Genomic DNA, 27,616 nt, shown 5'->3' on the forward strand with positions numbered 1-27,616 from the left:
AAGTTTACTGATTACTGAGTACACCCAGCAAGTCACTCAGTCCATTTCCCAGACAATATAAAACGCTCCTCTACCTTTGTGCTTGTGTGTTCTGTCCACTGAACGTGGCTTGTCAACCCTCCTGAAATGTTGATGTTAATCACTTCCATTTGCCCCCTGGCCGCTGTGTGCAGGGCTATTTTAGTGATGCCTGGAACACCTTTGATTCCCTCATCGTTATCGGCAGCATAGTAGACGTGGTCCTCAGTGAAGCTGATGTAAGTACACCCCCACCCTACGTCCCCAGTGTCTGCCACCTCCGTGTCTTCTGTTTTGTGTCACTACTTGGACAAGTCACAGACATTTCTAACACTTTGTTCTTCTAAGACTCAATTACTTCCACTTTACAGTTTTTATTTTATTTCCAGAACTTCCTTTTCAGGTACAAGGTTTACATAATATACAGTGCTTTCAATGTATCAATATGACAATATATAACGATAAAAGGAGCCGCTATTACTGTAGTCTAATAAGACGGGCATACTTAGGTGATTTTACTAGCAGCTGTCTGTGCCAAATACTGAGCCTTTCTCAAATTCCGACCCAGATCGCTGCTTTGAGATTTATATGTTAAATTATTCCTTAAAGCATAACGGCTGATCTTCAGTTATTGAAGCAATGGTTATTTTCATGTTTTAATGAATACTTTGATGCCTCTGATGGATGATGTGAGCTGTACCTCTCTGTCAGTCATAATTCTGCTCTCTTCTTATTTCTCTCTTGTCTGGTTGTGTCCTCACTCGCCCTAACAGCACTATTTCACTGACGCTTGGAACACATTTGATGCCTTAATTGTTGTCGGTAGCGTCGTAGATATTGCTATAACTGAAGTTAATGTAAGTAACTTGAGTAGCTTTGTGTTGTGCCCCCATATTGTGGCCTGCTAGGTCCTCCACCTTCAGACACCTTTATCTTCTATGTACAATTGTTTATTGTCCTGGGACCTGAATCATTTAGGATCTTAACTTGAGAAACTTCTTATTTCAGTCTCCTGGACAAAACCATGTTACAATGCAAGGGGTGCAAATTAGTATTCTGTTTTGCAAATAAGTTAAATACTGACTGTTTTTTCATGTAGCACACAAATACTAGATAGCTTATTTGTACACTGACATTTAAAGTTGATATTTGTGTGCTACATGAAAAAACAGTCAGTATTTAACTTATGTGCAAAACAGAATACTAATTTGCACCCCTTGCATTGTAACATGGTTTTGTCCAGGAGACTGAAATAAGAAGTTTCTCAAGTTAAGATCCTTAATGAATCAGGCCCCTGGTCTTTAGATATGACAACAGTTGTGTAGGTATAATTGTGTCCAATACACAGACCTGATCATATCTGTTGTCCTATTACAGCACTATAAACATAAATAAATCTGCCTGGAAGATAATGTTGTCTAAAGGTAAATGTTCCCTTTAGTAGTTGTCTTAATTTGTATCTGTCGATAATAATAAATGTTAGTAGTAAATGATGTCCTTTCAACTAATTGCGGCTGTTAACGTGGATCTGCCTCCTGGAAGCCATTAGTACATTTAGACTGGATAATGCTGGCAGCTTTACATTGTGATTTACAACTCAGCTTGGACACGTTCTGCGTCCAACTTTAAATCTGTTTGTACATTATAAATGCCCCGCACCCCTCTCCTTACCCGCGCAGCGCAACATGGTTTTGCCAACGCAACAAAATTGCACCCTCCAGCTGGATTTTCTCCTAACTCTTAATGAGCCTTTAGTTTGTAATATCATACTTACAATTGATTAAAAACAATTTTGCTATGTGTTAGACATTTAATAGGTATTTATTTAACATCTTTCTTGTCTTTTAATATTTTGTTTATTCTGTTTGTATTACCATCAGTCGTCACTACTGCAAGTTCTGAGCCACACCAACCTTACACCCCTGGCCCCCTCTCAGCAAGTTGTTATAGAGTTGAGTTTAATGGAGAAGCCCTGCTGGGGTTGCATTTTTACATCAGAGCAACAGTGTGTCGTGTGCAAGGGCATACTAGGCTGGCTAGGTTGGAATGCCCATCCCTCTTCTTGTGCTTACAGCAGAAGGTGGAGATCGGCAACGTGGTTCATGACCTCAGTACTGCAGGACTCCTCTGACAGCCGGGCCCTAAACTGAGCCAATGGTGGGCTCCCTGTTGCTGTGGGGTAACAATGTTCTCATTGAAGCCCGGCACAAGGGGCTATTACATAGCTAATCCTTTCTGTGCTAGAGAGAATATCAAAAATATGGAATCAGGTATTGCTTTTTGAAACGGGTGGAGCGTGAGTTAACATCCTGCTACAATTTATATACATTTAGGACATCATGATTTGTTTTGGATTCACCTTTAGATAATTATTTTGATTTATTGGCTTGTACATGCCCTCCTGTAGCTTTTACTAAATGCATTACTTTATGTATCTAACTTTTTGTTTTCCCTTAGGCCTTTTATATCACATACATCTTGTCTGCCAGGCTTGGTTATTTTGTTGTCATGGATACAACATCTTTGTACCTCTGATGCAGAGTGCACAGAAGAGCTATGTTGTTTCTATCTCTGCTTCTCTATAACTAAACACCTCTGCTATGCTATAAATACATGACTAAGTGAGAAAGATAACACACTACATTTAGTAAAATGTGGGTATGTACAGGCCAGTAAAAGTTATCTGAAGTTGGAATAGAGCCTATTTAATATTAAAAAGGAAGCCACAGACTCATATTTTTTAATCACACGTTGATGTGTAATTACTTTCTGCAGGAAATTGTATTCTTGAGGGCAGAGATTGAGTCTTTTCCACATACCACTAGGAAATAATACCTTTTACAGTAACAATAAGCTGTAAAATCACTTTTAGCCAGCAGGGGGTGTAGTCCTTCCTTTTGAGCCTTTCTAGCTGTGAATGTAGTTTTTTAGAATGTCTGATAATGTTTTGATGCAAGCCCACTTATTATGTAATTTCTTATATGTAGAGTTCAGAAATGTAGTGCTTATGCACATTGTATACACATGTTTGTATGGATGAGTGTTGAACATATAAAGTTGAATAGCATATCTAAAACAAATCAATTTATAAACGTATATCTAGTAGTAGTATGATTCCTCACAGTAGCTTAATGTTTTAGGTGCCTTACATTCTGTTTTTGATGAATGTTATATTAGACTTTTGAGATCTCCAACCAGCATTGCTAATTCCCTGTGACTTTGAAGCGACATCTCCATAGTCACATGACCTGTTCACATATATGTCTAGGCCAGAATGTGTGCTATGTAGGATGTGTTATATCGGAAGGCAGTAGGGACTGTAATGCAAAAGAAACGGTATATTTTATATATTTATATTTACAGTTACATTTTATGTTACTCTTCAATATATTGCAACTAATGTTTTCTTGGCCACCAAAAAATGTTTTGCCTGTGCACACTATGAGGTACAGGCAGTGATTCCTCACATGTAAGATTTATATCTCTAGAAGATATGAATACTTTATGCTTTATAATGTTATATATTACACTGTTTCTGTGTTCCCCAGTTATTGTATGTGTGTACTTTCCTTACTGTGGTGTGTGTCAGTGATTTCTTTAGTAAAGTCTATATTTGGTGTTTAAGTCATCGCAATGCACTTTCCTGAAAATGTAAGTTCTTAATTATGTTATTTTACTGTGATAACTAAATAGGATGCTGCAATTCACCTTTATAAACATTTACATTAATGGAGAGAGACCTAGGAGCGTATCTGAAGTTCTAATGTGTTTCAGTTGCACAAAATTCTTCTATAAATGTCTAAAATAAGAGTTTTCTCCTGTAAACACGTAGTAACTATTTGTATATATTTGCATATATTGTATATGTTTTTAATACAGATGTACAGTCTGCATGTATAGAAAAAGCCAAATATTTTCTTTTTGAACAGTTCTGCCCACCCAGAGAAACGGATAGATTGTAGAAATGATATAATCAAGTATGATACTATGATAAGATCGTTCCAACACATGATTATAATAATTGTTTTCTTTTGAATTTTTTTTTGTTTTTAACAAACTAAACATATTTTTAAATGCACCTGTGTTATCTAAACATGACACCAGGGGGTAAATGTATCAAGCTGAGATTTTTCCAGCGGGTTTGAATAACCAATCAGATTCTAGCTTTCATTTAGTTAGTACATTCTACAAAATGACAGCTAGAATCTGATTGGTTGCTATAGGCAACATCTCCACTTTTTAAACCCGCCGGAAAACTCTCAGCTTGATACATTTACCCCCAGGCCATAGGGAGTATCTTCCATTTCTAGAATGAGAAATTATTGCATGTATCACAAGATATAACAAATGCAAGTTAGAAAATAATCTGCCATATGTTTTGTTCTACCTTCATCTAAAATCCAACAGCACATTATTAAATATATACACAAGATGGAGCATAATCTAACCAGTTGTCATGTTTATTTTATCCCTAGAAATTTCTACAGGCAAGTATGTAACACGTGTGAAATATTTAACTAACAACACAAAGCACCGCGTGTTCTAACCATCCTGACTTCTTAACATATCTCCCACTAATTAAAATCTCCTTTTTCTTAAAACCACACGTTGTTCTTTCTTCTAAAAGTTAGTTTACTACAAGCAGTGGAGGCAGCCTTTTGTGGAGAGGGTTCCTAGTCGTAGGATAGAATGCATAAAAGGCTTATGTCTGATATCTTAACCTCTTTTACCTTCTTCCTCTTATTCAACTATTACCTTAGAATAACGACACGAGACCTGAGTGTGGCAAAATTAAATTATTTATTTAACTATGGTGGAGGAGAATAAAACAGTCAGTCCGATGCGTGCCAGGCAACACCCAACTGTCCTAGCATCTCCTTAGGACTCATCCAGGACAACTAAACTCCTGGGTTCAAGTGGGGGACAACCAATCACACCCCGGGAACATATCTACCTGGACGGGGCACGACGTCCCGCTTCCACAAAACCCGCCCCTCCTCTGGGCTATACGGAAAGCAACCACAGGGCAACCCACAGGGGCGGTACCTGAACCGAGACTAATAGCCGATTCACTCAACGTGCCCAATACCGTAAATGTGCGCCCAAGCAACCACTGGCCGTCGACTGAACTGCATTTTCCGGCCAATACTCTATCCATCTTCGCGGACAGCCATGACTGCCGCCAGAAGCTGATCCCATCCTGAACAGTATCCAGCCGATTCCTCATGTTTCCAGGAACCAAACGAAGCAGGGAGGGTGGGTGGGCAACATCCAGATCTGCAAGGCTGAATAAATCTCCGCCCTTCCAACTTATAGCCTCTGAACCCCTCCCCTATGACACCGGATGGGCGTACCCCAATAGTTAACTATTAACACTCCAGAGAATAACTCAGTTAAAGATACAGCAAAGCTTTTATTATCCTTCGTTCCTATGCAGATCTCAGTTCTTATTCTGATGAAAATTGGTTTAGCTCACAAAATGGCTGCCTCCACTGTGGTGCATACTTTTAAAGATAGAACAGCTCTCTTCTTCACAATTAGCTTTAAACACCACCTTCCCGCTTTGCATGTAGGACACGGTGAGAGCTGAATTATGGAGAGGCTGTCACCAATCACAGCCTGCCTGTTACACCCCACCTCAGTCTGGATAGAGTGTTGTTTTTAGTTATGTTGTGAATACCATACAAACCTGCAGGATATGTATAATGGTCAGCTGGTATTTGTATATGACATTAATTTTAAAATCTAAAAACCCTCTTTTACTTACTTGCTTTCTCTCCCGGAATGTCTGGAAATCCTGAATTTTGGGGAGTCGTCCTGGGCTCCTGGGAGAGTAGGCCACCCTCATGAATCCTGCTTCTTCTTTTTGCGCAATAGTGGGCGGGACCTTAAACACATCATTACTCCCCCTCCCCAATGAGATGCTGCACTTATTGCATCACCACGCCCTCCCACAAACTTTGGGCTAGTATGCTATTTTTATACAAAGGGTTAAAAGAATGGGCGTGTGTGCTCTTTTAATGGAAAGGGTGCAAAAAGTGGGCTAGTATACTCTTTTCATGTTGTAAAGTCTCTGCGGTAGTAATATGTCACCTGTTTTGTAGCGGGACATATTTGGTTTAAAGCGCCTTTCGTTAATGTATCATTTTCAGTGCTTATGTGTGCACTGATTTATATCTACATTATGGAGAGGGAAAATAATATCCTAGGAAAACATTAGGTCCATCAACATTTCAAAATTTGAGCCTGTAATTATTAAACCAATTGAGAGTAACACTGTAATAGGTATAAAGCTGCCCTTATGCAAATCTAAGTCAGTATAGATATTTTAACAGCTGGTTTTCGACAACCTGATTTAAACCGCTGTACAACTCAGCATTATTATATATACCTTTTCTAACAGCAGATCATCTGCATATTTAGGGCTTTTGTTTTTTTCTAATTAATATTGCATTTAGGTGCAGATTTGCACTAAACAGTAGCAATCAATCAGCATTTGTATATATTTAGAATAAGTCAGGTAACTAAAGGAAGTGTCTGATTGGTCGCTGTGGCAGTTTTAGTAAGTAACCTCATTGTTGTTCTTATTCATTGTCTGTAGCAGATACCATATAAGGAGGCCTTTCCTGCTGGGTTCATGACCTCTGCTGCTGGCGCCACACAACTCAAGCTCCTACTCTCTTTCTCTTTAATTAGCTTTATGCTCTTGTAATGTAAAGATCCACATTGAGCAGAACACTGCAATTTCAGTTAATGTAGAGAAATAGCTCACTTTAACAGACACAGATCAATTATTTATGCATTTAATTGGCCATTTAATTGGATCTGACCTCTAAATTAGAGACTTACATCTCTAATTTATTGAATAAGACATCTTTTTCAATAGGATTGTCCGTCCCAGTTTAAAGGAGATCTAACACATTTTTAGAATTATATTATATAAAAAAAAAAAATCCACATTAATTTTATTAATTTTGTTTTATTTATGTTGTAAGAATAGTTCTTTTTCCCCCCTGTGATAAGAGAGCCAATATATACGCTTTTGTTTCTGACACTGAAATGTTGAATGTCCTCATCCCCTTGTGTATTTTACTTTCTCATTTCACTAGTCTGTTATTAGACCTGTGACCTTGATATTTTATAGTACAGTTTTGTTCTACAGTACGGTAGCTGCAGAGCAGTGGAAGCTCTGCAGTGCAAGGGGAGCTCTGCAGAGCGATGGAAGCTCTGCAGCTGTTCATGAAAGACAGTAGCTGTGAGATTCTGTGAAAATGGGGCAAATAGCCTCCCTGCACCAAACTGATACTCCCCTTTGTTTGGTCCATTCTCTTCTTTCTGTTACTTCTCCTGTCCAAGAAAGTAAAGCAAGACACAGTATGACCTCACTAGCGATGGCTGTGTGGACCAGTTCGCTCTCCCCTTGCACAGCTTTAGAGATTAGACCAGTGATCGGCAGCCTGATACACTTCCAGTACTGCAAGTGTAGTCTTCTAGCCTTAACAAGGGCCACACATAAACCTTAAACTCAGTAATAAATCATAACAATACATGTAATCAGTAACATAGACACCTACCTCTAATAACACATCAGCAGACATTTTTATCAAGTGTTACAAGCTGTAACAAACAGATCTGACATTTCAGTGTGATGGAGTCTATAGCTGGGAAGAGAACCAACAGGACATAAAGAAGCAAAGAGCTGAGGGGTGCAAGTGAAGACTTGGAGGGCAGCTTATCGCCCTAGGGCGGCTTGTAGCTTATCACTGGATTAGACAGACATGGGAAAATAGCTACAGAAAATATATAATTTATTGTGTTGCCAGACAGATAATATATTTCCATCACTCATTTGTTCATGTGACTTTGGGTATTTCAGTGTTATGTTTTTGTGCAAATCTGCATGAACACCATGGTAGCCAATCAGCAGTTAGAATCTGTTTGAAAGCAAATGTCTGATTGGTTGCTCTGGTTTTAGTTCATATTTGCACTTTTAAGCCATGTTAATAGATAACCCACACTGTGTAAGACTGGTACAACATTGCTCAAAAGTTTTTACTTTTTAAAAACCTAAAATTCCCTGGTTTCCGAAACCAAACATCTTACTCCTGATGCTTCCGGTAGGTAGGAGGATGTCCGTCTCCATCACCTTAAACCTCCATAACTAAACCGTATACTTTTTTGCTTTCCACTTACAATGCTTTTAATTTTTTCAAAGCCACCAGAAATTGACCCAACTGGGCCACCCACGGTAAGATTAGGAACCTGCAAGGATGTTTTCATGTGTAATAAACTCCAGATCCCCCTCTTATTTTTTTTTAATAAGTCTATTTGTTTTCTCATCATATGCATTTTACCTACTTTCTCTGAGCCCCCTTTGAATGTGAACCTGCATCACGGGATATTTTTTTTAAAATAATAAATAAATGAAACAAGTTGAAGTATGTGGAATTCAGTAATTTACCCTGTTGCATGTGGCATGAGCTGGAGAGATATGGCATGCACAGCATTTGTTTAATTTGGGAACAACAGCAAGGGTTTGCAGCGTGATCAGTGCTTCCATTGGGATTGGTGGAGAGTGGAACCCCCATGGTTCTCAGTATCCATTTAATGAAGTCACATGACCAACATTAAACGGTTCTTTCGGAACACATGTTGACTCGTCATTTGTTCTTGTAGCTTAGCAGTGTGAAATCAAATATTCATATAAGGAAAACTGATTACATTTAACTGGATGTTTCCAGAGTTACTTTTATAACCCACTTTTTTTGTCAATGAACATAGGGAAATAAATTCTGTCCCAAAGGATAAAATATACAATATATGAGATGAATATATTTCTGTCTGGATATTTGAAGCATGCGTTTTATTCCTAATTAATATACCCTTTGCAATAACCATTAGATATCTAGTCAACATAGGCAATATCCTGGAGATCAATGGCGAGAACCTTAGCAATTATCAAAATTAAGTTAAGTGATTTCACTTTTTACTATCATGGATTTGGGTCCTCGTGATGATAATGATGAAAAGGAAGTTTTGACTATAGACCCATGGCGGAAGGAAACGTAGAACTTCCTTGTTTAATGCCCCATATCCTCTTAATTTTGCTATGGTTCCTATATGGAAACCACATTAATATAGGATGTGCTCTATGTGTTCTATATCCACGTCCAGCCAGTAGAATAGCATGCATTAAAGGACAGATGTTATATTTTGCAGTATCTTATTCCATGGAATAAATTGCCATCCAAGCATTTAAAACGCAGTTTTTGCTTAAGACCGTCCAATATCCAGTTCCCTGGTCATATGTGGGCACCAGGTGTATACAGCTTTTGTATGGCCCCATCTTTACATAGACCACCTATTATTACTCTACCACACAGCACCCCTATTAGCGGAAATGATAATACAGATCCCTACCCCCAAATCTTTTGAAAGAGTAGTGAGGGGCCAGTTGTTGCCCCCCCTATCCGTCTTATCATGGTATGGTCCAAACCCAGTAGAAACTCCTGTTCATGAGACCTTGCTGCCTCCACATCCAGTATTATATTTTGTATTCTTCCTGAGATATATATATTTTTTTAAAATATTTAATGTTCTCAATTTTTTAAAGCCAATGCCAACTGAACAAGGCCCCACTGGGGACCCAGCGGTAAGACAAGTGGCCACTGGAATGGTTTGACCTCTGTTTGCCTTTACTATGTATCATCTCCTGCTGGCTTGCCTTGTTTTACTGTGTACTCTCAGACAGGGTTTGAAGTGGGTTTTATGGCATTCATTTCATCCAGCTGATCGACAACTAAGGCTTAGAAATGCATGTGTGTGTGTTCCTGTCCCGCAGCTGGAAACCAAGTTTGTCTTGGCATGCAGCTTTAGCGTAGAGCAACGGGCGCATCCGGCAAGCGTCCTATGCATTAAACTATTGCTGCGCTTTAACTGACGGAAAGGCTCTAACAAAATAGTCCAGACATCCTTTGCTACTCCAGCTGCTTCAGAACTATATCTCCCATACGGCTGGCAAAAAGACGGCGGGATTTGTAGTTCGGTCACTGCAGTTTTAAAGGTTGTCCACCCTTGATCTACAACATGGTCTGTTTCTTGCTCAACATTATAACTGTGTGCATCCACCTGCTCTACCTCATGTACTATATATCTGCTGTCCTTGTCTGTGGCTTTATTTACCCAATGCCTTTCAGAGCTCAGAAGACAGTGCCCGCATCTCAATCACTTTCTTCCGACTGTTCAGAGTCATGCGACTCGTGAAACTGCTAAGCAGGGGCGAAGGGATCCGAACACTGCTGTGGACTTTTATAAAGTCCTTTCAGGTGCGTACCCGCCATTTGTAGTTACTACGGAGCAGAGCTATAGACATGGCGATCCAACTGGAGAACATACCTCACACATCATTAATGATGCTTAATAGAATAGTTATCACCATTTTACCAGAACAGTGCAAAATTTCAGCACAGAAAACTCAGATGTTATAATAAGTACTAACGTAAATGGGTGTATGTAGAGTATAAATTACTATATAAAATATAGTTTTAATAGATGAAAACATCATAAAAAATGTTATTGTTGATTCTTTATAAGTTCATATATAATAGCCATTACAGGATCAGCGCTCAGTAAACAAGATAGGAGAGATAGAAAAAGATTGGGCTGTTCCAGCTGTTGTCTAATGACCACAGGGGGGAGTGTCCAGCCCTTCCCAAAACCTTGAAACAGTACACTGGATAAAGTCCAACACTGCTGTAGCCCTAGAACACAGATGTTTTCAGCCTAAATAAGTAGAACCATATCAGAAAGGAGAAATATACCATGTGGAATTCCATAAATGTCATTGCAACAAAAAAATAAGTACTATAGTAAATGCTTAATATAACGAATAAAGTGTAGATAAGTGAATTGTGCATCTTCTTGAACATGTAACAAGCAATTTGAGTATAGATATTTCGTTACCTTCTTTGCCTCGCAGCACGTGGATTAGTTTTAATGTATCCAAGTCCAGTGTCTCAAAGGAAACCAATACCACAAGTTACTTAACAACTAGTCAACTGTGTACAATTAATGGCATTTTAATCTATATGTAGTGCCACATCACTTTAACACAATTCAATATACATAGCAGAATAGTCCATAGCCTAATCACCTTAGTTCTGTTTCTACCAGTGTGTAATAGGTATATGTGTATATAATGTCCTGACCTGTAGTGTAATAGGTATATGTGTATATAATGTCCTGACCTGTAGTGTAATAGGTATATGTGTATATAATGTCCTGACCTGTGGTGTAATAGGCATATGTGTATATAATGTCCTGACCTGTGGTGTAATAGGTATATGTGTATATAATGTCCTGACCTGTAGTGTAATAGGTATATGTGTATATAATGTCCTGACCTGTAGTGTAATAGGTATATGTGTATATAATGTCCTGACCTGTGGTGTAATAGGCATATGTGTATATAATGTCCTGACCTGTGGTGTAATAGGTATATGTGTATATAATGTCCTGACCTGTAGTGTAATAGATATATGTGTATATAATGTCCTGACCTGTAGTGTAATAGATATATGTGTATATAATGTCCTGACCTGTAGTGTAATAGATATATGTGTATATAATGTCCTGACCTGTAGTGTAATAGATATATGTGTATATAATGTCCTGACCTGTAGTGTAATAGGTATATGTGTATATAATGTCCTGACCTGTAGTGTAATAGGTATATGTGTATATAATGTCCTGACCTGTGGTGTAATAGGCATATGTGTATATAATGTCCTGACCTGTGGTGTAATAGGTATATGTGTATATAATGTCCTGACCTGTAGTGTAATAGATATATGTGTATATAATGTCCTGACCTGTAGTGTAATAGGTATATGTGTATATAATGTCCTGACCTGTAGTGTAATAGATATATGTGTATATAATGTCCTGACCTGTGGTGTAATAGGTATATGTGTATATAATGTCCTGACCTGTAGTGTAATAGGTATATGTGTATATAATGTCCTGACCTGTAGTGTAATAGGTATATGTGTATATAATGTCCTGACCTGTAGTGTAATAGATATATGTGTATATAATGTCCTGACCTGTGGTGTAATAGGTATATGTGTATATAATGTCCTGACCTGTAGTGTAATAGGTATATGTGTATATAATGTCCTGACCTGTAGTGTAATAGGTATATGTGTATATAATGTCCTGACCTGTAGTGTAATAGGCATATGTGTATGTAATGTCCTGACCTGTAGTGTAATAGGCATATGTGTATATAATGTCCTGACCTGTGGTGTAATAGGTATATGTGTATATAATGTCCTGACCTGTGGTGTAATAGGCATATGTGTATATAATGTCCTGACCTGTAGTGTAATAGATATATGTGTATATAATGTCCTGACCTGTAGTGTAATAGGCATATGTGTATATAATGTCCTGACCTGTAGTGTAATAGGCATATGTGTATATATTGTCCTGACCTGTGGTGTAATAGGTATATGTGTATATAATGTCCTGCCCTGTGGTGTAATAGGTATATGTGTATATAATGTCCTGACCTGTGGTGTAATAGGTATATGTGTATATAATGTCCTGACCTGTGGTGTAATAGGTATATGTGTATATAATGTCCTTACCTGTTGTATAATAGGTATATGTGTATATAATGTAGTGTAATAGGTATATGTGTATATAATGTCCTGACCTGTAGTGTAATAGGTATATGTGTATATAATGTCCTGACCTGTAGTGTAATAGGTATATGTGTATATAATGTCCTGACCTGTAGTGTAATAGGTATATGTGTATATAATGTCCTGACCTGTAGAAAAAATGATTTCAACCTTTACATGTATATATCCATGTTTAACACCCGGACTTAGTCGGTCCAACGATTCTTCAGATATTCTTTGAGTCAGTAACTCGACAATTTCTCATATGCAAATAAAGATGAAAAAGCAAATAAAATGCAGAGCTATAAATAATTTATTATAAATATAATATGTATGTACTTCCTTCGACATGTAAGCTAGAGGACCTTGTAAAAAATGGTATTCCGACCTTCAACTCGTGACGAGGTTCCGGGACAGGCCGTAATCCTCCTTCCCTGCATGGTGTTAGTAGCTTGGTGGGATTAAGTTAAGACTAAGCAGTTTTCCGATACAAAGTCCGTAGGTGTATGCAGTCAGCCCAGGTGTTTTGTCGCATAACGACTTATTCAAGGGATCAACTTGACCCCACAGAGCTTCCGCACACCCAAGCACAATTTGCATAGGTATCCCGAGAGTGGAGAGCAGGAGCGCTTCTTGATGTGTGTATGGTGGACAGTCTAGGTGCACTGGTGCAGAGCCAAAGAGATTGGCTGTGCACATCCAGTGCGCGTTGTAAGGAAGGTCCACTGTGTATAGAGTACAGGCGCACTTTAAAGTCTTCAGTAAGCCTCTTGTCTATATATATATGTGTCTCCTTAAACTGTTTTTCTCTCTGTAGGCTTTGCCGTATGTCGCCCTGCTTATTGCTATGCTGTTTTTCATCTACGCTGTGATTGGAATGCAGGTAATGTCATCAGTATCTCTGTATAAGCCCTAAGGTTAGGTACGTGGTTTTCTATACTAATACTGGCCACAGATGAGTGAATTTCACTATTGATATTGTGTGGTCGGTCCCAAGAGAAGCCTGATGCCTAATCATGATGTGATTGTAGTTGAGGGGCATGTGTCCAGCTTCAATTTAGTTTAAGAGCTTACAAATAGTAACAGGAATATATCTACTATATAAATGCCTAGTGGCGTGTGTGGAAAAAAAAACCCAAGCTGCAGCGCCACATGCTGGGCAGAGTTATACACTGACCTATATATTTCTTGAAGGAGAAGTGACAGTTGGGAGTGGTTGGTGGTTGCCGGGGGTGACGGTGGGGAGTTTTTAACACCTTAAGTAGCTTGATGAAGGATGTGGCGATGAAGATGAAGGATGAGGTGATGGAGAAAAAGGATGAGGTGGTGACATGTGGACAAAACCACGTTAAAAAAGGGCGCTTGCGTCGGGAAGTAACGCTCTTCCCCTGAGGAGGCCTGGGCTAGGCCCAAATGCATGACAAGAACCTTTTTAACACCTTAAGTAGCTTGATTTGACTAGAATGCATGAATATCATGCACGGGTTAACTTGTGTGTTAATATTGTTATAAGTGTGTGGACAATTCAGCATTATACATTGATTGTACTAGTCACTAACTACAAAACAAAAATGTCACTTCAGTTCTGCTTGATTACACAAAATGACCCTTCCTTTAATTCCCTTTGTATTAAGCAATCCACCCCCAAGTATGGCATTTAATTGCAATTTGATCACTGCTGATAAATTGAGTTATGTGTTTATTTGTGGGTGGTAATTATTACATTTGTTATCCTGTAGCAACATTTATTTGAATTGCGTGTATTGTAAAGAGAGCTTTAAATAGACTCATTGACGTATAACAGGGGGAGCCAGCAGAGGGATTAATGAGTAGTGAGAGAGGAGTCAGACTTGGGGATCATTCTTATACTGAGCTAAGCTATATTCCAGCTGCTGAGAACAGGTTTGTTAGGAAGAGGAAGTGCAGACGACTAGTACATGGATTTGACAGTGATACACTCTGCTTACAGTATATTATGTGATCTATAACACTTGGGGTTATTTCCTAACATAGTTACAGATGCACAGAGTGTCATAACCTGCAGCAACCAGTCAGAAACATCTTTTAATCAATTATTTTTCCTGTTTCATGGTCCATTCTGGACCAGGGCCCTATCTGTTTGTATGTTCTTCCCGTGTTTGCGTGGGTTTCCTCCCATACTCCAAAAACACATTAGTAGGGTAATTGGCTACTGACAAATTTAACCCTAGTCTGTATGTGTCTGCCTGTGTGTGTGCTACGGAATTTAGACTGTAAGCTCCACTGGGGCAGGGACTGATGTGAGTTACAGATATTCTCTGTACAGCGCTGCAGAATTGGTAGCGCTATATAAATTAATGATGATGGTGGGTACCATATCTTAAATGTCTGCTTATTACATATTAATCTCCATGCCAGGTTTCATATCAGATAACTTCTGTCACAGGATTAATATATATATATATATATATATATATATATATATATAGATATATATAGATATTTATATTGATACATAGATGTGTGTATATATATATATATATATATATATATATATATATATATGTATATATAGAGATAGATAGATAGATAGAGGTATAGACAGATAGGTATATATAGATGTGTGTATATATATATATATATATATATATATATATATATATGTATATATAGAGATAGATAGATAGATAGAGGTATAGACAGATAGGTATATATAGATGTGTGTATATATATATATATATATATATATATATATATATATATATATATATATATATATATATATATATATATATATAGATGTATAGATAGATAGATACACCTGTGTCTAGAAATTATTACTTAATTTATGAAGATGTAAAATTCCGAGCCTAGAAGCATAAATACAGTTTAGTGATCTCTTGCACTTATTTCTGCTCTGTTGCCCCATGTGTTAGGGGCCCATGACTTGGTACTTCAGGGTGGCATCAACCGCGGAGTTTGAGAATTTTGCTCCTTCTCACAGGTGGAGCAGGGCAGGTTGGGGTATTTTTTGTTTAATGGGGGGACAAGAGCCTCATATTGCATCCTCATGCAAAACAAGGTTTTGTGATGCTTAAATATGCTTGGATGGGTAGAGGTAAAAGGGGTTGTCCCAGTTTTTTACAGGAGCAAATTTACTACTGTTATAAAAAAGCTTAAGTGCACATGTGACTCATGAAATAAAGACTGCCAGGTGACATATTTCAAAAAAAGAGCTTTAAAATAAGTTGTAATTAATGAAGGAAGTGGCCCTAAAGTAATAGAAGGCAGGAACTTGAATGTGTATTCTACTTTTGCCGTCATGCACATTCCCATCTGGGCTCACCGACCTACAAATGGTCAAAAGAAGCATCTGCACAGACGCCAGTTCCCAAAGGCAGAAAGTGTTTATATCTGTGTGTACGAGATGTGGTCATATTGTACTGTCAGGACTTGTATGTGAGCACTAACGGAATCTCACTGTTTTTTGCAGGTTTTTGGTAAAGTCGCCATGAGGGATAACACCCAAATTAATAGGAACAACAACTTTCAGACATTTCCACAGGCTGTACTACTTTTATTTAGGTAACTATTACTGTTATTTTAATTATTAATGTTATCACATTCAAACATATATTTGCATTCATATCAGCTGCATATTGATCATGAAATGCAGCTCTTTTATTATAAGAAGAAACCAAAGACTAAAAGACAGATTGCTTAATCTTGCGTAAATGAATGTTTCATGTAATGACCACTAGGTGTGCTACTGGCGAGGCCTGGCAGGACATCATGTTGGCATGCTTACCAGGGAAGCGATGTGACCCAGAGTCAGATTACAACCCAGGGGAGGAGAACACATGCGGGAGCAATTTTGCCATTGTCTATTTTATCACGTTTTACATGCTGTGTGCATTTCTGGTAAGTGATGGAAACTTGCAGTAAAATATAGTAAATAAATAACGCACTATAGTCACTACACAAAAATATAGTCACAACAAAACAAAATATAGTCACTAAACAACACACTATAGTAACTACACATAAATATAGTCACAAAGAAACAAAATATAGTGACTATGCTATATAGTCACTGCACAAATATATAGTCAGAACAAAACAAAATATAGTCACTATGCTATATAGTCACTACACAAAAATGTAGTCACAAAAAAACCAAAATATAGTCACTATGCTATATAGTCACTACACAAATATATAGTAACAACAAAACAAAATATAGTTACTATGCTATATAGTCACTACACAAATATATAGTAACAACAAAACAAAATATAGTTACTATGCTATATAGTCACTACAATGTATAAAACAATGTATAATCACTATACTATGTATTTACTACACAAGAAATATAGTCCCAAAGAAACAAAATATAATGTCAAAACAATGCACTATAGTCACTGTGCTATATAGTCACTACACAAAAATATAGTCACAAAAAAACAAAATATAGTCACTATACAAAAATATAGTCACAACAAAACAAAATATAGTCACTATGCTATAGAGTCAGTACACTACAAATATAGTCACTACACGATATAGCTACTAGAAAACAATATATAATCACTACACTATGTATGCACTACACAATAAAATATAGTCCCTACAATTCATTAAATGACAGTGATATGGTGCTTGGCCATGTTTTAGTGGTTCACACAGAGATGCTTTTTTTTCCGTCAAAATGTACTTTGTCACTTGTTGAAACAAGACTGTCGAAGATGTAGAGTCACATTACTTGTAGTACTTCGTTATTTACATTAGCACGTGGCCTTAAAGTATACCTATTAAGAATCATTTAGTCCACTTGGTCTTATACACAGAAAGCAACTGTTTGGAATTATATTTCATCAAAGATACAGTGCCAGGCTGTACTTGTTCACTAATAACTGATTTCATATATTATATATTATGTGGCTACATAATTACTGTCATGCTCCATTGTCTGTAGATTATCAACCTGTTTGTGGCTGTCATCATGGACAACTTTGACTATCTGACTCGTGATTGGTCCATACTGGGTCCTCATCATCTGGACGAATTTAAAAGAATATGGTCTGAATATGATCCTGAGGCCAAGTCAGTTTAATTCTGTCTGTCTGTTTGTCTATCTTGTGCATTTATATTTACACTATTGACCCCATGTGTGGAGCTCATCATTTCCAGCTACTGTCCCTGGTGTTGTCTGATAATGGGGGTGATGTCGACACAAACTTGTGTATTTCGGCATGAGTAATATCTGCAAATTATATATTTGTGCAGCATCTTATCACTATGGACAGAAGGGAGTCAAGGGTGGGGTTTGAACATTGCCATTACATGTATTGTATGAGATGAAAAATGTATTTTGTTATCCAGGGGAAGAATTAAACATCTGGACGTAGTCACTCTGCTCCGCCGGATCCAGCCTCCCCTGGGCTTCGGAAAATTGTGTCCACACAGAGTGGCATGTAAGGTAAGAATAAATAGTTAAGTAGTTGATATATATGAAATAATAAGCTTTCAAATAATTTGTTAATATGATTTACTCTCTGCCACCCCTGATGATGTGTACAAATAAGAATATGTTGCTGGGGGACCACCCACTAAAACTGGGAATGCCCCTGAAATGTGCAATTGCCAATTCTTGAAGCTGATTTAAATATACTGTGCCACAATCTAATTTTTGCATGTTGGAGCAATACGATATGCATTCCTGCACCTATCCCACATTCAGGAAGGAATGTTCTAATCCACCCAGCATCTCCCATCAGAAACCCTCCATTTGCCCACATCTTGATGCCTCTACCTATGTAAACTGGTGCAGTATTATAAAAATAGGTGCATGACTTTGTAAATGACCATTCTAATCAACTAAGGGCAGCAGAGGGATTAAAAGATTCTGGAGACTAAAATAGTGTTTTACGCATTAATTAAACATATAATTTCATTTCTTGTGGAAGAATGGTGTTGCATACATCCGACAGAATTCCAGACACCTGTAGCATATATATGCCAAGGTCCTGGCTTCCCGTGGTGGCTCAGTGCACTATTAGGAGACTGTAATTTGGGGCTAGATTTACTAAGCTGCGGGTTTGAAAAAGTGGGGATGTTGCCTATAGCATCCAATCAGATTACAGCTGTCATTTTGTAGAAGGTACTAAATAAATGAAAGCTAGAATCTGATTGGTTGCTATAGGCAACATCCCCACTTTTTCAAACCTGCAGCTTAGTAAATCTAGCCCTTGGTGTTATTTCTGTTTTGGTCGTTTCCTAAACCATTTTTAATGTCACACATATTGTCCAGTTCTCTGAAATGGAAAAAAACTGTAGGCTAACATATTGCTTCTTTATGATATAAACGGTTTCTCAAAGTGACCAATTAATTACGTACTACAAGCAGATAGTAAAATGATAGTACTCCCCTTCGGCTGCCCTCTCTGTCTGTTAAAATGGGGATGTCTTCTGGCACTGCGTACACTTCAGTAGCATAGATATATAAATATTTCTATACTTGAGTTATATAAGGAAACATGAGCAGAAATAGGAAAAATACACATAATCAGAATTCTGCCTTTGTATTCTTATGCAGTTAGTGCAGCCATACTGACTTACCTCTAAGTCTTTTCTGCAACTTCCATACTCATAGAGACACCACATACGTGTGCTTTGTTTGACTTAATGTGTCTTTCATCTTTTAGGACTGTCACAATTAAATAACTTTTAATAAATTGGATTTGCTTTAAAAAAAAAGGAAAAAATCTTTCATTTTATTGTCCCCCATTAGGATTGCTTTTCATTTATTGTTTACTGTTGTTAATATAATGTCTTCACATGCATAAACATAAGCCTAGATATCACTGAAATCCAAGCTTATGTTCCAGCATGTTAAAACATTACCACGGGCGAGCCGTCCTGGGATTTATGAAACCAGGGTCTTTGCCTCCTGCTGGGAGTTTACCCCATATGCAAAAGTCTGCCTCCAGCACAAAATACAGCAGTCTGTAACAGACCCTATGGGGTATATTTACTAAACTTCGGGTTTGGAAAAGTCGAGATGTTGCCTATAGCAACCAGATTCTAGCTGTCATTTTATAGAATGTACTAAATAAATGTTTCCTAGAGTCTGATTGGTTGCTATAGGCAACAGCTACACTTTTTCCAACCCGCAGTTTAGTAAATATACCCCTATGAGTCTCAATTGTAGTTGGACTCGATTCTATTTCCGCAACATAAAAATGCAACATGAATACCTGCACACAACCTGCATCCATATTTCCAGTCATGCGTATTTTGCACTTGCATCCACTTGTGCTTGGTTAGGCGGGTCAGGGGCGTTCATGTGTAAGGTCAGTACAGTAAGGGGCGTGTAGACACAAGATAATCACACCCTTTTCACTTACATGAAGCTTTAAGATAAGCCTTTTAGGATGCGCATCATTGCGCAAACCATAGATCCGATGCAAGTCTCTGTGTTGATGATGGATGCGTTGGACTCCTCTATATTAAAGTTGCACGTATAGTAAGACTCAAAGTACAAGCGGAGAACTATAAGTGTATGGATGCATCTATGTGTAATTTTGCGTTCGACTCTATATAGGAGCTATATGTGTAGATCTAAAAGCCGGGAACATTTGAACTTTTGAACCTTGGCACTACAATCAGGAGCTGCCAATGCCAGCCTGGTTCCTGTGAGGTAGCCAGACAGAGGAGGGCATGACCCCCAGATATACAGAACATAAAACCTAGGAGCACATGAGGTGTTGCATCACCAGGAACAGATTAATTCCAGAATATTTTCTTCACAGCTGATGACTTTAACTCAGAGACTAGGTTCAAGCTCTTACTGGATGAATAGTATAAAGTATAAATAATGACACTTTTTATTTCCTTTGGCAGAGACTGGTTGCCATGAACATGCCACTGAACAGTGATGGGACAGTGATGTTTAATGCCACATTGTTTGCTTTGGTTAGAACCGCCCTGAAAATCAAAACGGAGGGTATGTAATATGTAACCCTATAATATTGTTCATTAATGAGCAGGTTTCCTTTCAAAGTGTAAAGATAGCAATATAAAATCTTTCTGAGTGACATTATAAACTTTATTATAATGTGATATTATAATCTAGAGCTAATAAATACAAATTTAAAGAGTTTAAATTATAATAAAAATAAGTGTTAAGAAGTATGAACAACAGCTGCTCATTCTATATCAGAATGTCAGCGGTTCATCCATGGAATTGGAATTCTATCTCGTGGAGTCTTATGGGCATATTTAGTTAGCTTATTGGTCCACGATCACGCGCGACTGCACGAATCTCGATACCGCACCATTGCGGATTTCCGTGTGCACTCCATAGGGTTGCAAAGGGAAATCCGCAATGTTGCGGTACTGTATTGTCACTTTACATGCGCAGCCGAGATTAATCGCGGACCAAAAAGCTAATTGAATATGCCCCTTAGACTTTTTGAGTGGAAGTGGAGAAAACATGTCTAGATATTATTAGTCGATTGGTGTTGGGTTTAAGAGCACATACCGTGTTGTGCATTTTTTAATTGGCGGTTAAATGCCATATGGAAGAATTTGGCTAAATTTTCCCCAGCATTGGACTAATGCTTGAGTTAATGTCCTCTCAATCCAAGTCAAAATCATTAGTGTCTTATCATCAATTATCACAGTATGAGAACTGCAAAGGGCTAAGCAATGAGGACAGTGGGGTAGCTGCAGTAGATCAGGAAGGGCACATTGCTATAGTACCATCTAGTGCCACAGTGTTGGCAGCTCCTAAAACCACTTGGCTGGGGTAGCTATCAGAGACACACCAAGTCTGGCCAAGCTGCTTACTCTTGATAGGACTTGGTAATGTAGTGCAATCTGAAGTCCAAGGATTGTAGAAGGTGATGGGCGAAGCCAATGTCAAGGGATTGGAAAAGGTAGAATAGTGGGGGATGAAGCCAAGGTCGAATGATTGGAGAAGGTAGAATCATGATGTACAGTCAAACAAAACAAGTCTTCTTCAAAGCACAATCACAGAGATCTAAGTCAAAATTTTGCTCCAGCAAAGGTTTGGTAGAAGAGAGGGACATATAAAGGTTACAAACAGATGAGATGACATGCGCTGATTGACTTGACCTTTTCACTGAAGGGCTGATTGCAGAGTAGAGAAAGCTGTGCAGTGGTCCAAAAGCTTGCATCAGGTGGATGCGAAGCCTTGCAACCTATAAAATTTTAAAAAGGTATGGACAGACTACCACGTTGCCGCCCTGCACAATTGCTCCGCCGAAGCACCATGACGTGCCGCCCACAAAACGCCAAACCCTATGGTAGAGTGTGCTCTCAAAGTAACCAGGATAGGTTTAGAGGCAAGGACATAAGCCAGCCGAATGGTAGAAGTGATCCAGCGGACAATCGACTGTTTTGAATCTGGCCAGCGCCTTTTATGAGCATCATAGAGGATGAAGAGGTCATTAGTCTTCCGGACAGCGGCTGTTCGATCAACATAATATCGCAGAGCATATACTACATCCAGCAACGCTAAGGTATCATCTGAAGAGGAAGCAGAAGAACAGAATGCTGGGACCACAATCTCCTGATTTAAGTGGAACCTGGACACTACCTTTGGAACAAATAAAAGCTTTGTGTTAAACACCGCTCTATCCTTGTGAAAAATTAGAAAAGGGGGTGTGCAGAGGCTATGGCCAAAAGGAACACCACTTTCCAAAGGAGATGACATAAATCCACAGAATCCAATGTTTCAAATGGGGCCAAGATAAGTGTCCTGACCACTAGATTGAGATAGCATGGTTCCACAGGATGAGTAAAGGGGGACTGAACATGAAGAACACCTTGAAGAAACGTCTGAATGCCCCATAAGTCTGCCAATCGGCGTTGAAAATAAATGGAAACCGCCAAGACCTGTACCTTGAGGGAACCTAGACGGAGTCACTTATCCAGGCCTGCCTGCAAAAAGGAACGCAACCTAGGGAGCCTAAAACGAGTCGTGTGAAAACCTTGGGATTCACACCAAAGGTTATACATTTTCCAGACTCGGCGGTAAATGGCTGAAGAAGATGCCTTACGGGCCTTAATCACCTTCTGCGAAAAACCCTTGGTTTTAAGAATTAGTGTTTCAACAGCCACGCTGTCAAAGTTAGACGATCTAAATAATGGCAGGGAAGAGGCCCCTGAACCAGAAGGTCTGGCTGCATTGGTAGGCGGAGGGGGGGGGGGGGGCGCCACCACCAACCCCAGGATGTCTGCGAACCATGCCCTGCGAGGCCAATCAGGGCTGCCAGATTGCGGGAACCCACTCTCTTTTTAACTTCCTTAGTACCTGCGAGAGCATGGGAATTGAGGGAAGCAGGTAGACCATCTGGAAGTGCCACGGGATGGTCATGGTATCTACGAATCTTGTCTGAGGATCTCCTGACTTTGAGCAGTAAAGAGGGACCTGAAAGTTCAGTCTGGACGCCACGACATCTATGTCCGGAATGCCCCAACTCTCCACCAGGAGGGCAAAAACCTCTCTGTGGAGAGACATTCTCCGGGATGAACCATCTGCCTGCTGAGAATGTCTTCTTCCCAGTTCTCCACTCCGGTGATAAAAATGGCCGATATTGGAACATGGAGCTCCGCTCAGGTCATAATACTGGACATCTCTCGCATTGCTTCAAGCTGCATGTTCCTCCCTGATGATTCAGATACGCAGCGGCCTTGGCATTGTCTGACTGAATTCTTAGAGGCTTCCTGGTCAGGAACACCTGAATCAAAACCCTGTGCACCGCTCTGGGCTCCAGGACATTTATTGGGAGAAGAGATGCCTGGGGGGGCCCCAGACCCTGGAACCCCAAGGATCCTATGACCCCTCCCCAACCTAGTAGACTTGCCTCTGTTGTAACTAGGGTCCAGGGCCAGGCGCAAAATGACTGACCTGTCTCCAGATTTTGTCCGGTTAACCAACACGCGAGGGATAGATAAGTGGGTCTGGACAGACTGATGATCTGCCTGCCTAAATAAATATGGGTACCAGACCACTTCTGTAGAATCTCCCTTTGGAGAGGTTGGGAGTGCAATAGCGCAAATGGTACACCCTCGAACACTGACTCCATGGTTCCCAGAAGCTTTATGCAGCTGAGAAGAGAAAACTTTCTTCCTCACCAAGAGTGTCCTGGTCTTGCGCTGAAGTGAGAGGGCCCTGTCCTCCGGTAGGAAGATCCTTTGAGTCACAGTATAGAAGCTGAGGCCTAAGAAACGCATAAGCTGTGCCATATTGAGCGAGGACTTTGGTAGGTTCAGAATGCAGCCGTGCGCTTCCAGAAACTGGATGGAGATCTGGATATGAGATAAGAGAAGCTGACGGAGCCTTCAGAAGAAAGTCGTCCAGATAGGATATTATCGTGACTCCCTGGGAGCGCAGTAGCCCTACCATGATCGCTATTACCATGGAAACACTCGAGGCGTGGTGTTTACACCAAAGGGCAGGGCCCTGAACTGGAACTGAAAATTCTGTACAGTAAAGTGGAGGAGACGAAGTGCCCCCTCCAGATTGGTACATGTAAGAAGAACTTCTTGATGTTTATGGAGGCCAGGAACTCTCCTTGTTCTCCTTGGAACTCCTTGTTCCCTGCCTACAAAGACTGTACGCAGGGACTACAAACCCGAAAACAGAGAATTCTGACTTGCCTATTGATGAGCTGCAAGTTTAAATGGGGACTGAAGGGCCTGTCCAACTGAGGACCAGGAAGAGGTTGGAATGAAAAGCTAATAAAAGTATAGGCAGGAGCCTATACCAAAGTCACCTATCTTCCTAGGCACTTAACTGAAACTGAGGTCTGTACAGGAAGAGGAGGAGCATTGTAGGGGAGGAGTCTGAGGATCAAACATGTATGCTAAGTGCCTAACTCCTAGTCCCACCTACTATACCCCAGTGTCTTGCTGTGTCCCCCAATGGTAGGAAAGAGAAGTAATGATATTTTTAAACATTAGATTGTCTAACTACCTGTCACTTGCAATTTAATAAAATAACATATAGAGTATATTAAATATAGGAAGATGAAAGCCCATAAAGTTACCCAATGTTTATGGTATTGCTATAACACCTCATCCCATCAGAATCCCCCCTCCAGCGGACTTTCAGACCATATATTGTAGTTGACGTATGTCTAATTTAACTTCCATTTGCTGCAATTGTCGATTCCTTTCATCGTATCTATATTTCCTTTTGGAGCTTGCGGGGCCCTCTGGATCAACCTCAACTTCCCTCACCCCCCCCCCCCCCTTCCTTAAGATTTTGCATTTATACTGCAACTGAGCCCAAGGTGTTTGGCAAAATTGAATGAGATCTCTCAATTTGGTACATCGAGTAAGCAGTCATATTACTTCCAGGATCGTTATATTAGTGGGTAAATATGTAATTATACCACAATGAAGGAAGTGACTGTGTCACAGATTTGCTAGGTCTCAGTGAATGGTGTTCTTTCTAGAAACTTAAAAAAATTGGCACCTCTCAGGCTGCCACGACAAGACAAGTGTTTTGAAGAAAAGCCAAGCCATGGGTTCAGATCCTGGTTTATCTGGGGCCACGATGTATCCATTTCAAAGTTCTACTTGGAGCATAAAAACCCCATTTCATATGGTACATCTAAAGCATGTTTAAGGTATTGTAATCCTGTACTGTATCGAGGAAGGCTGAAACTTGCAGCTACTTTGCACTTTTCTCCCATAGTGAGCCCCACATATTTTTATTGTCTCCTCAATCTGCAGGTAATCTAGAACAGGCCAATGAGGAGCTCAGAGCTGTCATCAAGAAAATCTGGAAAAAAACGAGTATGAAGCTTCTGGACCAAGTAGTGCCCCCTGCAGGCGGTCAGTGTAAAAATCTTTATCTCACACATGTCACACAGTATTATTGAGTCCACATAGCTGTTACGCTGTATTAGTGGTACCATTCATGTTATATTCTACTGATAGCGTGCTCCCCTCTTCTCAAGCACGTCCAACAGATCATGTTCTGTGGAAATAATGACTGTGTATATAATGACTTGCCAAATTGGATAATCTGTTGGTAAATTTTGGAGGTGCTTGACCAGAGGGTTGGGGTACTCTGGTCTAGTGTTAGCTACTGATTATTTAAATAGAGAGCTGTGAACTGCACTAACACACTCTTAATACAAAGTGGTTGACTTAGTAAAGATATAAGTTTCACCCACAGTCTGTGTTAGCTTTAAACACCCAAAACATTTAAATATTGTCAGATATAAATCACTGCCCATATAAAATATTCTGCCCATTCTCCTTATGTCACACAAAGAAACCTGAATATTTCAGTCTATTCCTTACATGTTCTCCAGCTCCGTCTACTACTGTCTCCATACCTCCCAAACAGTGCTTGATTTTCCGAATGTCCTTATTGGAGCACAGGTAGATGGATTAGTGGTTTGTGCTCCTGTGAGCAAATCTAGAATATGTCCCAATGAGAAACTTGAGAACCTTCGTCCTGTGATATCACTCATCACTACGAAGATACATTATCCTTAACCTGAAACACTTCCATTATGAGCATATTACATTATGTTAATATGTGTGTGATCACAGTACTTGCCCATAGAGTACTTTCCAATTATGTATTACTACAAATACTATGCATGATTTAGTAATGTTATTTCAATGTACCTAGGAAATGGTTGTTAAAGTAGATGGTCAGCTGTATGGTTTTTTGTTTACAAAAAAAACACTGAAAATGTCTGTAACATCACTTAATTGACCTTTTTAATATTTTCATTAATACACAGAACAATAGGATAATATTGTGCATTCTATTTGCCTAGAGAGATATGTATGTTTATTAGGACTTTAAAATTCATGAAAGCATAGCAGACAGGGAGCCTGTTAGCCCTTATACATTAATTTCATTAGTTCTTTTCAAACACAAGGGCGTACACACAACTTTCTGCTTAGTAATGCAGTGACATATTGGGAATGATTTTGAAGATGGGTAAGGTCAACAGGTAACTGTAGAAAAGGTGCAGACAAGTGTCTGGTTGCTATGGGAACAGCTCCTTTGTACAGTTTCTTATGCACCAATTTCCATAAATGCCCCTTTTGTATTTTAAAGTAAACACACCTCATTTGAGTCTATTGAGGAGATATGGAAAAGTATCCCACATATAATAAAAATCATGATCTGTAATGCACAGTCAATACGTAATATAGGAATTACACTACAGTACTTCTGAGAGTTTTTAACATAAATAGGTCTATACAGATTGGGCCTGATTCATTAAGGAAAGTAAGGAAAAAAAGTAGTGAGATTTCTCCTGGACAAAACCATTGTTACAATCTAAGGGGTGCAAATTAGTTTATTTTTTTTCCAAGTTAAATCATAGTTGCCTACTCTCCCAGAATATCCGTAGACTACCAATTTTCTGGGAGTCCTCCCTGACTCCCGCGAGAGCAGGCGATTCCCGGCCAGCTCTGTAAATTTAAATGAAGAGGCGGGACTTAGTAACGCTGTGCACGCGCCATCGTGGCCCCACCCCCTATTTTATTGGTCCAAAAAGGGCTGCTAGTTTTGGGGGCGGGGCTTATTATGTGATACTTCAAGTCCAGCCCCCACACACACACCTGCCTCCAGGGAAACAAGTTGCCTATGTTGGCAAGTATGAATTAAATACTGGCTGTTTTTTCATATAACAGACAAATACTTGATAGCTTTATTTTTACACTGAAATGTAAAGTTAATCTAGGACATGCCCTATCTCACCTATAAATCTGTCCCCACATTTTAAATTTACTTCCCCCTCCAATGCAACATGGTTTTGCCAAGGTGCAAAGTTACTCCTTTTTCTGCTTTACTTTCCTTAATGAATCAGACCCATTGTGTCTAATTGTGCATTAATGTGTCATCAACCTGTGCCTGGATAGGT

At 39.2% G+C, this 27,616-nt stretch overlaps 1 protein-coding gene across 16 annotated transcripts in view; it reads left to right on the plus strand.

Annotated features, from left to right (window-relative positions):
- Window positions 1-27,616, plus strand: part of CACNA1D (calcium voltage-gated channel subunit alpha1 D) — a 291,185-nt gene that overhangs the window by 229,669 nt on the left and 33,900 nt on the right. For 7 of the 16 annotated variants that reach the window (XM_075183238.1, XM_075183237.1, XM_075183227.1 and 4 more), the window contains 11 exons: window positions 792-875; window positions 8,234-8,266; window positions 9,632-9,670; window positions 10,215-10,343; window positions 13,522-13,587; window positions 16,177-16,268; window positions 16,445-16,604; window positions 17,662-17,789; window positions 18,069-18,165; window positions 20,589-20,691; window positions 25,455-25,556. In XM_075183238.1, the coding sequence (XP_075039339.1) occupies window positions 792-875; window positions 8,234-8,266; window positions 9,632-9,670; window positions 10,215-10,343; window positions 13,522-13,587; window positions 16,177-16,268; window positions 16,445-16,604; window positions 17,662-17,789; window positions 18,069-18,165; window positions 20,589-20,691; window positions 25,455-25,556 (1,033 nt within the window). Of the gene's footprint in view, window positions 1-173; window positions 258-791; window positions 876-8,233; window positions 8,267-9,631; window positions 9,671-10,214; window positions 10,344-13,521; window positions 13,588-16,176; window positions 16,269-16,444; window positions 16,605-17,661; window positions 17,790-18,068; window positions 18,166-20,588; window positions 20,692-25,454; window positions 25,557-27,616 lie in introns of all 16 variants that reach the window. The other 9 variants (XM_075183241.1, XM_075183233.1, XM_075183232.1 and 6 more) reach the window with 3 other exon arrangements.

Source organism: Mixophyes fleayi, chromosome 8, assembly GCF_038048845.1.
Source record: "Mixophyes fleayi isolate aMixFle1 chromosome 8, aMixFle1.hap1, whole genome shotgun sequence".
Classification (NCBI taxonomy): domain Eukaryota; kingdom Metazoa; phylum Chordata; class Amphibia; order Anura; family Limnodynastidae; genus Mixophyes; species Mixophyes fleayi.